Genomic DNA, 14,896 nt, shown 5'->3' with positions numbered 1-14,896 from the left:
CCAGCATTGATTGGCTGAATGCTGTAGTCTGTATGGCATTTGGCCATTCAACGCTGGTCAATGCATTCCTATGGGAAAAAGTCAGCTTGCGCATATCGCAAGCTGACAGGGATCCTGACCAGATAGAGCCCCAAAGAGCTGTTTGAGTAACATTCCCAGCTAAATAAAGGTGATCCCTAGCTAACCCTGCCTGTAGATCTATCCCTGTCTCACAGTCACATAGTTCACAGTCTCATATAAACTGGATATTAAATTCACTGTTCGTATAAATTGGAGGTCACCTGATTTAGCCAGCCAATTACTTTTTCCGATTTTTTTTTTTATGCCTCCGTTGTCGTAGTTCCTGTCCCACCTCCCCTGTGCAGTTATTGGTGCAAAAAAAGCGCCAGGGAAGGTGGGAGGGGAATCGAATTTTTAGTGAGTTTGCCACCTGGTGTTCGACTCGAATCAAACATCTCGAACAGCCTGATATCCGATCGAACATGTACTCGATCGAACGCTGTTCGCTCATCTCTAGTCCTCAGTGCTAATGACAAGACACAGTTCCATGTTTCTGTTCCAGCTCACAAGTTCTTCGTCCTCCTCCTCGTCCTCCTCCTCCTCCAACACCACAACCATCACTGTTGAAAAACATTTAAAACCACCCCATTAAGGCTCACCCCAAGGGCCTGAAAAAAAAAATTTTTATGGCTCACCCCAAGGGCCTTAAAAATAATTTTTTTTTGGCTCACCCCAAGGACCTTAAAAATATTTTTTTTATGGCTCACCCCAAGGGCCTGAAAAATATTTTTTGTATGGCTCACCCCAAGGGCCTAAAAATTTTTTTTATGGCTCACCCCAAGGGCCTGAAAAATCATTTTCTTATGGCTCACCACAAGGGCCTGAAAAATATTTTTTCATAGCTCACCCCAAGGGCCAAAAACTAAAACTCTGCTGGTACAAGGCTCAACTCACCCCAAGGGCCAAAAACTAAATCACTGCTGATTCAAGGCTCATTCACCCCAAGGGCCAAAAACTAAAACACTGCTGGTACAAGGCTCAATTCACCCCACCGGCCAAAAACTAAAACACTGCTGGTACAAGGCGAAACTCACCCCAAGGGCCAAAACCTAAAACACTGCTGGTACAAGGCTCAACTCACCCCAAGGGCCAAAAACTAAAACACTGCTGGTACAAGGCTCAACTCACCCCAAGGGCCAAGAACGAAAAACACTGCTGGCACAAGGCTCAATTCACCCCAAGGGCCAAAAACTAAAACACTACTGGTAAAAGCCTCAACTCACCCCAAAGGCCAAAAACACTGCTGGTTAAAGGCTCAACTCACCTAAAGGGCCAAAAACACTGCTGGTTAAAGGCTCAATTCACCCTTAGGGCCAATAACTAAAACTCTGCTGTTTAAAGGCTCAATTCACCCAAAGGGCCAAAAAGTCTGCTGTTAAAAGGCTCAGCTCACACAAAGGGCCAAAAACACTGCTGGTTAAAGGCTCAACTCACCTCAAGGGCCAAAAAAATGCTGGTTAAAGGCTCAATTCACCCAAAGGGCCAAAAACTCTGCTGGTAAAAGGCTCAACTCACCCAAAGGGCCAAAAACTAAAACACTGCTGGTAAAAGGCTCAACTCACCTAAAGGGCCAAAAATACTGCTGGTTAAAGGCTCATCTCACCTCAGGGGCCAAAAACACTGCTGGTTAAAGGTTCAATTCACCTGAAGGGCCAAAAACACTGCTGGTTAAAGGCTCAATTCACCCAAAGGACCAATAACTAAAATACTGCTGTTTAAAGGCTCAATTCACCCAAAGAGCCAAAAACTCGGCTGGTAAAAGGCTCAACTCACCCAAAGGGCTAAAAACTAAAACACTGCTGGTAAAAGGCTCAACTCACCTAAAGGGCCAAAAACACTGCTGTTTAAAGGCTCAATTCACCCAAAGAGCCAAAAACTCTGCTGGTAAAAGGCTCAACTCACCCAAAGGGCTAAAAACACTGCTGGTTAAAGGCTCAACTCACCTTAAGGGCCAAAAATACTGCTGGTTAAAGGCTCAATTCACCCAAAGGGCCAAAAATTTTGCTGGTTAAAGGCTCAACTCACCCAAAGTGCCGCAATCTCTACTGGTAGCTCAGCTTAAGATCCTCTAACTTAATTTGGAAGGGTTCACCTCAAGGGCCAGAAAAGTATTTTTGGAGGTCTCACCACATCACACACACATACACAATGACAGTTAAGGGTGGGGGCTGTTGTATTTCCCATTGCCTATGCCATCTGTGGTTGTCATGGGCAACGTGATTTAAAAGGGAGCTTGCTAATGTTTCTTTAGCTTAAAATTTGTCTTTCTGTCCATACTAATGTAGAGGAAAGAAGGTTTCCAAGTATTTTTCCACTTTCATAGAGGTTCTATTGAGTTTGGAAAGTGTCTAGTTGATAGGCTGTGATAGTGGAGTAATACTGGGACTTGGGCGTGTTAGATGCACCTAAGCATGCTTCTCTTGCTGTCCCAGAGGTGTTGGCATCATTTGCTGAGGTGTCATTGTGGACTTGGTGACTCTCCTTAGTCGAATTGTGGTTTCCCGTGAAACGAGCATTTTTCCCCATAGACTATAATGGGATTCGATATTCGGTCGAATATTGAGGGTCTACTCGAAACGAATATCAAATATTTCACTACTTGCTCATCTCTAAATTAAACCTTTACATATAAAATATGGATTACATCAAAAGGACTGAGTATGTCCAAATGTGTTTCTTGGTGTAAAATCTTTGTAAAAGTAATTATGTGACATCTTGAAATTTGTTGTACTATAGGATGTCATCTTGTTATAGGTACAGATGAAAGAATTGCCACTTATTGTATCTGCCATAGTTATTAGTCCAAACCAAAGTTTGGACTAATAACTACCTTCACCAGACTCATGGCGTATGCTGTCTTATTTGATCTAATATTTATTCATTTATTTTATTTATTTACTTTTCTTACTTAATAGTCCCAACATATCCCGCAGAGCTTTACAGACATTGTCAGTCTCATATAGGGCTCACAATCTACATTCCCTATCAGTATGTCTTTGAAGTGCGGGAGGAAACTGGAGTAACCAGAGCAAAACCATTCAAACACGGGGAGAATATACAAACTCCTTGCAGATGTTGTCTTTGGTCTCATTCAAACATATTTATGCCAAGACCAATCAAGCTTGACCATGAATAGGGCTTTAGTACTGGTGAACATAAGAAACTTTGTGATATATCTTATTAAGGATATCTGTTTCCTTCCTCTTTTATTAAGATGTTCTCCTTCTCCATCAATATTCAATCTGACTGCTTGTTTAACTCATATTAAGTCTCACACATGCAACTCTATGTAGCAGGGAGGGGTTGAGTAGGATTTTCCAGAGGCCTGGTTAATTGATTTATTGTCTCATTTTGTGTACTAGTAGCCTCATATCTAGAACTTAGCAGTGTTAAAAAAAAAGAAAGGAATAGCAGAGTATAACAGAAGTTATTATTTAAGTTTCTTTTCTATCCAACCCCCCTCTTCATAGACTAGTGTGGAGAAAGTAACTGCCTGAAACGTGGAGAAGAAAATCATGTTTATTTAATAAAATATATTAGAAAGTTTCATATGTTAATCTGTACTATTCATTTATTAAAAGTTGCTTATAACTGGAGGTATGCTTTAAGGTTCTCTAGATTTGCAAATGTATGCGTCCACATATGTATATAATGTGAATCTTGTCTCTCTAGCTGATCGATGTATCCAGGGTATCTACAGTTCTCTAAAGTATCGCACAGACAATACATATTCTGGAGTCCTTTCCAATCTACTTCTTCAAGATCAGCTTCCACTTGAGGACATTAAAGCTAGTATTACCGAACTGATGGCAGGGGGTGTGGACACGGTGAGACACTGATCACGTCTTAATGTTTTGTATTAAATTATACTGTTACCGATGAAATCATTGTGATGTGTGATTCCCAAAAATCCTCTCTGTATATAAAATTAGAAATTTTAGCAGCAAGCCCCATAAGTGGAGATAATTAGAGATGAGCGAACAGTGTTCTATCGAACTCATGTTCGATCGGATATTAGGCTGTTCGGCATGTTCGAATCGAATCGAACACCGCGTGGTAAAGTGCGCCATTACTCGATTCCCCTCCCACCTTCCCTGGCGCCTTTTTTGCTCCAATAACAGCGCTGGGTAGGTGGGACAGGAACTACGACACCGGTGACGTTGAAAAAAGTAGGCAAAACCCATTGGCTGCCGAAAACATGTGACCTCTAATTTAAAAGAACAGCGACGCCCAGCTTCGCGTCATTCTGAGCTTGCAATTCACCGGGGACGGAGGTTTCCGTCCAGTTAGCTAGGGCTTAGATTCTGGGTAGGCAGGGACAGGCTAGGATAGGAAGGAGAAGACAACCAACAGCTCTTATAAGAGCTAAATTCCAGGGAGAAGCTTGTCAGTGTAACGTGGCACTGACGGGCTCAATCGCCGCAACCCAGCTTTCCCAGGATCCTGAATGGAATACACTGTCAGTGTATTCCCGTATACCCGATATATACCCCCGATACCCGTTCCAACGGTGTGCCCCCCCACCTTCACCCCAGAAATACCCTGCAAGTCCCCTAGCAATAGAATTGGGGCTATATACACCCACTATTTTTGCTACTGCCATATAGTGCCATTGTCTCACTGGGAATTCAAAGAATATATTGGGCTTACATATAACTTCAATTCCAGGGAGAAGCTTGTCAGTGTAACGTGGCACTGACGGGCTCAATCGCCGCAACCCAGCTTTCCCAGGATCCTGAATGGAACACACTGACAGTATATTCCCGTAAACCCCATATATACACCCCAAATCCCCGTTCCAACGGTGTGCCCCCCCACCTTCACCTCAGAAATACCCTGCAAGTCCCCTAGCAATAGAATTGGGGCTATATACACCCACTATTTTTGCTACTGGTATATAGTGCCATTGTCTGACTGGGAATTCAAAGAATATATTGGGGTTACGTGCACCCACAATTTTTGCTACTGGTATATAGTGCCATTGTCTGACTGGGAATTCAAAGAATATATTGGGGTTACAAATACCCTCATTTCTTGCTACTGGTATATAGTGCCATTGTCTGATTGGGAATTCAAAGAATATATTGGGGTTATAAATACCCTCATTTCTTGCTACTGGTATATAGTGCCATTGTCTCACTGGGAATTCAAAGAATATATTGGGGTTACGTGCACGCACAATTTTTGCTACTGGTATATAGTGCCATTGTCTGACTGGGAATTCAAAGAATATATTGGGGTTAAAAATACCCTCATTTCTTGCTACTGGTATATAGTGCCATTGTCTCACTGGGAATTCAAAGAATATATTGGGGTTACGTGCACCCACAATTTTTGCTACTGGTATATAGTGCCATTGTCTGACTGGGAATTCAAAGAATATATTGGGGTTACAAATACCCTCATTTCTTGCTACTGGTATATAGTGCCATTGTCTGATTGGGAATTCAAAGAATATATTGGGGTTATAAATACCCTCATTTCTTGCTACTGGTATATAGTGCCATTGTCTCACTGGGAATTCAAAGAATATATTGGGGTTACGTGCACCCACAATTTTTGCTACTGGTATATAGTGCCATTGTCTGACTGGGAATTCAAAGAATATATTGGGGTTACAAATACCCTCATTTCTTGCTACTGGTATATAGTGCCATTGTCTGACTGGGAATTCAAAGAATATATTGGGGTTATAAATACCCTCATTTCTTGCTACTAGTATATAGTGCCATTGTCTCACTGGGAATTCAAAGAATATATTGGGGTTACGTGCACCCACAATTTTTGCTACTGGTATATAGTGCCATTGTCTCACTGGGAATTCAAAGAATATATTGGGGTTACAAATACCCTCATTTCTTGCTACTGCCATATAGTGCCAGTTTCTGACTGGTAATTCAAAGAATATATTGGGGTTACGTGCACCCACAATTTTTGCTACTGGTATATAGTGCCATTGTCTGACTGGGAATTCAAAGAATATATTGGGGTTATAAATACCCTCATTTCTTGCTACTGGTATATAGTGCCATTGTCTGACTGGGAATTCAAAGAATATATTGGGGTTACGTGCACCCACAATTTTTGCTACTGGTATATAGTGCCATTGTCTCACTGGGAATTCAAAGAATATATTGGGGTTACGTGCACCCACAATTTTTGCTACTGGTATATAGTGCCATTGTCTGACTGGGAATTCAAAGAATATATTGGGGTTACAAATACCCTCATTTCTTGCTACTGGTATATAGTGCCATTGTCTGACTGGGAATTCAAAGAATATATTGGGGTTAAAAATACCCTCATTTCTTGCTACTGGTATATAGTGCCATTGTCTCACTGGGAATTCAAAGAATATATTGGGGTTACGTGCACCCACAATTTTTGCTACTGGTATATAGTGCCATTGTCTGACTGGGAATTCAAAGAATATATTGGGGTTACAAATACCCTCATTTCTTGCTACTGGTATATAGTGCCATTGTCTGACTGGGAATTCAAAGAATATATTGGGGTTATAAATACCCTCATTTCTTGCTACTAGTATATAGTGCCATTGTCTCACTGGGAATTCAAAGAATATATTGGGGTTACGTGCACCCACAATTTTTGCTACTGGTATATAGTGCCATTGTCTGACTGGGAATTCAAAGAATATATTGGGGTTACAAATACCCTCATTTCTTGCTACTGGTATATAGTGCCATTGTCTGACTGGGAATTCAAAGAATATATTGGGGTTAAAAATACCCTCATTTCTTGCTACTGGTATATAGTGCCATTGTCTCACTGGGAATTCAAAGAATATATTGGGGTTACGTGCACCCACAATTTTTGCTACTGGTATATAGTGCCATTGTCTGACTGGGAATTCAAAGAATATATTGGGGTTACAAATACCCTCATTTCTTGCTACTGGTATATAGTGCCATTGTCTGACTGGGAATTCAAAGAATATATTGGGGTTAAAAATACCCTCATTTCTTGCTACTGGTATATAGTGCCATTGTCTCACTGGGAATTCAAAGAATATATTGGGGTTACGTGCACCCACAATTTTTGCTACTGGTATATAGTGCCATTGTCTGACTGGGAATTCAAAGAATATATTGGGGTTACAAATACCCTCATTTCTTGCTACTGGTATATAGTGCCATTGTCTGACTGGGAATTCAAAGAATATATTGGGGTTATAAATACCCTCATTTCTTGCTACTAGTATATAGTGCCATTGTCTCACTGGGAATTCAAAGAATATATTGGGGTTACGTGCACCCACAATTTTTGCTACTGGTATATAGTGCCATTGTCTCACTGGGAATTCAAAGAATATATTGGGGTTACAAATACCCTCATTTCTTGCTACTGCCATATAGTGCCAGTTTCTGACTGGTAATTCAAAGAATATATTGGGGTTACGTGCACCCACAATTTTTGCTACTGGTATATAGTGCCATTGTCTGACTGGGAATTCAAAGAATATATTGGGGTTATAAATACCCTCATTTCTTGCTACTGGTATATAGTGCCATTGTCTGACTGGGAATTCAAAGAATATATTGGGGTTACGTGCACCCACAATTTTTGCTACTGGTATATAGTGCCATTGTCTGACTGGGAATTCAAAGAATATATTGGGGTTACGTGCACCCACAATTTTTGCTACTGGTATATAGTGCCATTGTCTGACTGGGAATTCAAAGAATATATTGGGGTTACAAATACCCTCATTTCTTGCTACTGCCATATAGTGCCAGTTTCTGACTGGTAATTCAAAGAATATATTGGGGTTACAAATACCCTCATTTCTTGCTACTGCCATATAGTGCCAGTTTCTGACTGGTAATTCAAAGAATATATTGGGGTTATAAATACCCTCATTTCTTGCTACTGGTATATAGTGCCATTGTCTGACTGGGAATTCAAAGAATATATTGGGGTTATAAATACCCTCATTTCTTGCTACTGGTATATAGTGCCATTGTCTGACTGGGAATTCAAAATGCGCAAGGCTCCCGGAAAGGGACGTGGACGAGGCCGTGGGCGAGGTCGGGGGAATGGTTCTGGGGAGCAAGGTAGCAGTGAAGCCACAGGGCGTCCCGTGCCTACTCCTGTGGGGCAGCAAGCATTGCGCCACTCCACAGTGCCAGGGTTGCTTGTCACATTAACTAAACTGCAGGGTACAAACCTTAGTAGGCCCGAGAACCAGGAACAGGTCTTGCAATGGCTGTCAGAGAACGCTTACAGCACATTGTCCAGCAGCCAGTCAGACTCTGCCTCCTCTCCTCCTATTACCCAACAGTCTTGTCCTCCTTCCTCCCAAAATTCCCAAGCTTCACAGAACAATAACCCCAACTGTCCCTGCTCCCCAGAGCTGTTCTCCGCTCCTTTCATTGTCCCTCAACCTGCCTCTCCATGTCACGATTCCACGAACCTAACAGAGGAGCATCTGTGTCCAGATGCTCAAACACTAGAGTCTCCTCCATCTCCGTTCGATTTAGTGGTGGATGACCAGCAACCCACCCTCATCGACGATGATGTGACGCAGTTGCCGTCAGGGCATCCAGTTGACCGGCGCATTGTGCGGGAGGAGGAGATGAGACAGGAGTTGGAAGAGGAAGTGGTGGATGATGAGGACACTGACCCGACCTGGACAGGGGGGATGTCAAGCGGGGAAAGTAGTGTGGATGTTGAGGCAGGTGCAGCACCAAAAAGGGTAGCTAGAGGCAGAGGCAGAGGTCAGCAGCTTAGGCGAAGCCAGGCCACACCCGGAATCTCCCAAGATGTTCCAGTTCGTACCCAGCCCCGAAAAACTCCCACCTCGAGGGCACGTTTCTCGAAGGTGTGGAGTTTTTTCAAGGAATGCGCCGAGGACAGATATAGTGTTGTCTGCACAATTTGCCTCTCGAAATTGATTAGGGGCTCTGAGAAGAGCAACCTGTCCACCACTTCAATGCGCCGTCATTTGGAATCCAAGCACTGGAATCAGTGGCAGACAGCAACGGCAGGACAAAGGCCGCCTGCCGTTCACGCCACTGCCACTGCCTCTGCCACTGCGTCTAACTCTGCCACTGCCACTGCTGACTGTGCTGGCGATGCACTCCAGAGGACGAGCCAGGACACCACTTCATCTGCCTCCGCCACTTTGTTGACTTCTCCCTCATCCTCCCCTGTTCCTGTCTTATCTCCTTCTCCTGCACCATCAAAGGCACCATCAGGCGCTTCTTTACAACAACCCACCATCTCTCAGACATTGGAGCGGCGGCAGAAATACACTGCTAACCACCCACACGCGCAAGCCTTGAACGCCAACATCGCTAAACTGCTGGCCCAGGAGATGTTGGCGTTCCGGCTTGTTGAAACTCCCGCCTTCCTGGACCTGATGGCAACTGCGGCACCTCGCTATGCCGTCCCTAGCCGTCACTACTTCTCCCGGTGTGCCGTCCCCGCCTTGCACCAGCACGTGTCACTCAACATCAGGCGGGCCCTTAGTTCCGCGCTTTGCACAAAGGTCCACTTGACCACCGACGCGTGGACAAGTGCATGCGGACAGGGACGCTACATTTCACTGACGGCACACTGGGTGAATGTAGTTGAGGCTGGGACTGCTTCCCAAACTGGCCCAGTGTACCTCGTCTCCCCGCCTAACATTCCTGGCAGGGACACGAGAAGAACACCCCCCTCCTCCTCCTCCTCTACCGCCTCCTCCTCCGCCACCGCCTCCTCCTCCGCCACCGCCTCCTCCTCCGCTGTTAGATTGACCCCAGCTACGAGTTGGAAACGTTGCAGCACTGGCGTTGGTAGACGTCAGCAGGCTGTGCTGAAGCTGATCAGCTTGGGGGACAGACAGCACACTGCCTCCGAGGTGAGGGATGCCCTCCTCGATGAGACGGCAATATGGTTTGAGCCGCTGCACCTGGGCCCAGGCATGGTCGTTTGTGATAACGGCCGGAACCTGGTAGCAGCTCTGGAGCTTGCCGGACTCCAACATGTTCCATGCCTGGCCCACGTCTTCAACCTAGTGGTGCAACGTTTCCTAAAGAGCTACCCCAATGTTCCAGAGCTACTGGTGAAAGTGCGGCGCATGTGCGCCCACTTTCGCAAGTCGACAGTAGCCGCTGCTAGCTTAAAATCTCTCCAGCAACGCCTGCATGTGCCACAACACCGGCTTTTGTGCGACGTCCCCACACGCTGGAACTCAACGTTTCAGATGTTGAATAGAGTGGTTGAGCAGCAGAGACCTTTGATGGAATACCAGCTACAAAACCCTAGGGTGCCACAAAGTCAGCTGCCTCAGTTTCACATCCATGAGTGGCCATGGATGAGAGACCTTTGTGACATCCTACGGGTGTTTGAGGAGTCCACAAGGAGGGTGAGCTCTGAGGATGCGATGGTGAGCCTTACAATCCCGCTCTTGTGTGTTCTGAGAGAATCCCTGATTGACATCAGGGATAACTCAGATCACACAGAGGAGTTAGGGATAGCATCCGATCCGTCACAGCTGGAGAGTAGGTCCACACATCTGTCCGCTTCACTGTGTTTAATGGAGGAGGAGGAGGAGGAGGAGGAAGAAGAGTTGTCCGATGATGTGATGGTGATACAGGAGGCTTCCGGGCAACTTCGAATCGTCCCATTGTTGCAGCGCGGATGGGTAGACATGGAGGATGAGGAGGAAATGGAGATTGAACTTTCCGGTGGGGCCAGAGGAGTCATGCCAACTAACACTGTGGCAGACATGGCTGAGTTCATGTTGGGGTGCTTTACAACCGACAAGCGTATTGTCAAAATCATGGAGGACAACCAGTACTGGATCTTTGCTATCCTTGACCCCCGGTATAAAAACAACATCTCATCTTTTATTCCGGTAGAGGGGAGGGCCAATCGCATCAATGCTTGCCACAGGCAATTGGTGCAGAATATGATGGAGATGTTTCCAGCATGTGACGTTGGCGGCAGGGAGGGCAGTTCCTCCAGTAGGCAACCAAGTTCTCACCGGTCCACACAAACGAGGGGCACACTGTCTAAGGTCTGGGACACCTTGATGGCACCCCCTCGCCAAAGTGCCGCCACGGAGGGTCCTAGTGTCACCAGGCGTGAGAAGTATAGGCGCATGTTGCGGGAATACCTTTCCGACCACAGCCCTGTCCTCTCCGACCCCTCTGCGCCCTACACGTATTGGGTGTCAAAGTTGGACCTGTGGCTTGAACTTGCCCTATATGCCTTGGAGGTGCTGTCCTGTCCTGCCGCCAGCGTCCTATCTGAGAGGGTGTTCAGTGCAGCCGGTGGCATCATCACTGACAAGCGCACCCGTCTGTCAGCTGAGAGTGCCGACCGGCTCACTTTGATAAAAATGAACCACCACTGGATAGAGCCTTCATTTTTGTGCCCACCTGTGTAAAGCACCCCAACATGAAACTCCATGTCTGTACTCAACCTCTCCAATTCCTCCGCATCCTCATACTCATCCACCATAAGCGTTGCACAATTCTGCTAATACTAGGCTCCCTCCACCCTGATTTCCCCCAACTCTGCTGATTAGAGGCTCCCTCCACCCTGATTTCCACCAACTCTGCTGGTTAGAGGCTCCCTCCACCCTGCTTTCCCACAACTCTGCTGGTTAGAGGCTCCCTCTACCCTGATTTCCACCAACTCTGCTGGTTAGAGGCTCCCTCCACCATGAATTGGTCCAAACTGGGCTGTTTAGAGGCTCCCTCCACCATGAATTGGTCCAAACTGGGGTTTTTAGAGGCTCCCTCCACCATGAATTGGTCCAAACTTGGGTGTTTAGAGGCTCCCTCCACCATGAATTGGTCCAAACTGGGGTTTTTAGAGGCTCCCTCCACCATGAATTGGTCCAAACTGGGCTGTTTAGAGGCTCCCTCCACCATGAATTGGTCCAAACTGGGGTTTTTAGAGGCTCCCTCCACCATGAATTGGTCCAAACTGGGCTGTTTATAGGCTCCCTCCACCATGAATTGGTCCAAACTGGGGTTTTTAGAGGCTCCCTCCACCATGAATTTGACCAAACTGGGCTGTTTAGAGGCTCCCTCCACCATGAATTTGCCCAAACTGGGCTGTTTAGAGGCTCCCTCCACCATGAATTGGTCCAAACTGGGGTTTTTAGAGGCTCCCTCCACCATGAATTGGTCCAAACTGGGCTGTTTATAGGCTCCCTCCACCATGAATTGGTCCAAACTGGGGTTTTTAGAGGCTCCCTCCACCATGAATTGGTCCAAACTGGGGTTTTTAGAGGCTCCCTCCACCATGAATTGGTCCAAACTGGGGTTTTTAGAGGCTCCCTCCACCATGAATTTGCCCAAACTGGGCTGTTTAGAGGCTCCCTCCACCATGAATTTGCCCAAACTGAGCTGTTTAGAGGCTCCCTCCACCATGAATTGGTCCAAACTGGGGTTTTTAGAGGCTCCCTCCACCATGAATTGGTCCAAACTGGGGTTTTTAGAGGCTCCCTCCACCATGAATTGGTCCAAACTGGGCTGTTTATAGGCTCCCTCCACCATGAATTGGTCCAAACTGGGGTTTTTAGAGGCTCCCTCCACCATGAATTGGTCCAAACTGGGGTTTTTAGAGGCTCCCTCCACCATGAATTGGTCCAAACTGGGGTTTTTAGAGGCTCCCTCCACCATGAATTTGCCCAAACTGGGCTGTTTAGAGGCTCCCTCCACCATGAATTTGCCCAAACTGAGCTGTTTAGAGGCTCCCTCCACCATGAATTGGTCCAAACTGGGCTGTTTAGAGGCTCCCTCCACCATGAATTGGTCCAAACTGGGGTTTTTAGAGGCTCCCTCCACCATGAATTGGTCCAAACTGGGCTGTTTATAGGCTCCCTCCACCATGAATTGGTCCAAACTGGGGTTTTTAGAGGCTCCCTCCACCATGAATTTGACCAAACTGGGCTGTTTAGAGGCTCCCTCCACCATGAATTTGCCCAAACTGGGCTGTTTAGAGGCTCCCTCCACCATGAATTGGTCCAAACTGGGGTTTTTAGAGGCTCCCTCCACCATGAATTGGTCCAAACTGGGCTGTTTATAGGCTCCCTCCACCATGAATTGGTCCAAACTGGGGTTTTTAGAGGCTCCCTCCACCATGAATTGGTCCAAACTGGGGTTTTTAGAGGCTCCCTCCACCATGAATTGGTCCAAACTGGGGTTTTTAGAGGCTCCCTCCACCATGAATTTGCCCAAACTGGGCTGTTTAGAGGCTCCCTCCACCATGAATTTGCCCAAACTGAGCTGTTTAGAGGCTCCCTCCACCATGAATTGGTCCAAACTGGGGTTTTTAGAGGCTCCCTCCACCATGAATTGGTCCAAACTGGGGTTTTTAGAGGCTCCCTCCACCATGAATTTGCCCAAACTGGGCTGTTTAGAGGCTCCCTCCATCATGAATTGGTCCAAACTGGGGTTTTTAGAGGCTCCCTCCACCATGAATTGGTCCAAACTGGGGTTTTTAGAGGCTCCCTCCACCATGAATTGGTCCAAACTGGGGGTTTTTAGAGGCTCCCTCCACCATGAATTTGCCCAAACTGGGCTGTTTAGAGGCTCCCTCCATCATGAATTGGTCCAAACTGGGGTTTTTAGAGGCTCCCTCCACCATGAATTGGTCCAAACTGGGGTTTTTAGAGGCTCCCTCCACCATGAATTGGTCCAAACTGGGGTTTTTAGAGGCTCCCTCCACCATGAATTTGCCCAAACTGGGCTGTTTAGAGGCTCCCTCCACCATGAATTTGCCCAAACTGGGCTGTTTAGAGGCTCCCTCCACCATGAATTGGTCCAAACTGGGGTTTTTAGAGGCTCCCTCCACCATGAATTGGTCCAAACTGGGCTGTTTATAGGCTCCCTCCACCATGAATTGGTCCAAACTGGGGTTTTTAGAGGCTCCCTCCACCATGAATTGGTTCAAACTGGGGTTTTTAGAGGCTCCCTCCACCATGAATTTGCCCAAACTCTGCTGGTTAGAGGCTCAATCCACCCTGATTTTCAAAACAAATGTTGGTGCCAACCTCAACTTACTACAAGGGCCAAATTCACTGCTGGTGACAAGCTCTCCTCACTGCAAGTGCCAAATACACATGTTTCAAGGTGTTTTCCTACTGTCAGAGAGGTGGTATTGAGTGTGTAAAGTGTGTAGTTGTTAGGCTGTGATGTTGGGGTAATAGAGGGTCTTTGGTGTGTTAGATGCCCCCAGACATGCTTCCCCTGCTGTCCCAGTGTCATTCCAGAGGTGTTGGCATCATTTCCTGGGGTGTCATAGTGGACTTGGTGACCCTCCAGACACGGATTTGGGTTTCCCCCTTAACGAGTATCTGTTCCCCATAGACTATAATGGGGTTCGAAACCCGTTCGAACACACGAACATTGAGCGGCTGTTCGAATCGAATTTCGAACCTCGAACATTTTAGTGTTCGCTCATCTCTAGTGATAATGTTACTTATGTTACTAATGTTATAAAAGAACATTTATTAAAGGTTAAATTCTAAGAACAGGGCTTGTTTTACTCCCATTGAGAATGTAGCTGTGGACACAGACACAACCCCGCTTCTTACATTTACATCCCAAAACAACGCCCCCCCTTAGCCAATACAAACCTGCAAGTCTTTCACTCATATTCCAACTGCAATACACATGGTCACTCCACGTGTACAATCCAACACTGATATCCAAGCTGAGATACACACATCAGAGGGTTAGATACACAGGTCAGCACACAGTATCTCATGTCAGAGGATTAGATAGGTGCGTCTGCACACATTTCCACAAGGTGAAGGATCAGATACGCACGTCTGCATACAGTTCCACATACCAGAGGATTAGATACATGC

At 46.1% G+C, this 14,896-nt stretch overlaps 1 protein-coding gene across 1 annotated transcript in view; it reads left to right on the top strand.

The window, feature by feature from the left end:
- CYP11A1 (cytochrome P450 family 11 subfamily A member 1) overlaps window positions 1–14,896 on the top strand; it is a 49,837-nt gene that overhangs the window by 29,002 nt on the left and 5,939 nt on the right. The window contains exon 5 of the mRNA XM_075273712.1: window positions 3,733–3,887. Within this exon, the coding sequence (XP_075129813.1) occupies window positions 3,733–3,887 (155 nt within the window). The remainder of the gene's footprint in view (window positions 1–3,732; window positions 3,888–14,896) is intronic.

This window comes from Leptodactylus fuscus, chromosome 5, assembly GCF_031893055.1.
Source record: "Leptodactylus fuscus isolate aLepFus1 chromosome 5, aLepFus1.hap2, whole genome shotgun sequence".
In the NCBI taxonomy this organism is placed as follows: Eukaryota; Metazoa; Chordata; class Amphibia; order Anura; family Leptodactylidae; genus Leptodactylus; species Leptodactylus fuscus.
Note: the sequence above shows the minus strand (reverse complement) of the source record. Positions and strands in the feature narration are given on the sequence as shown.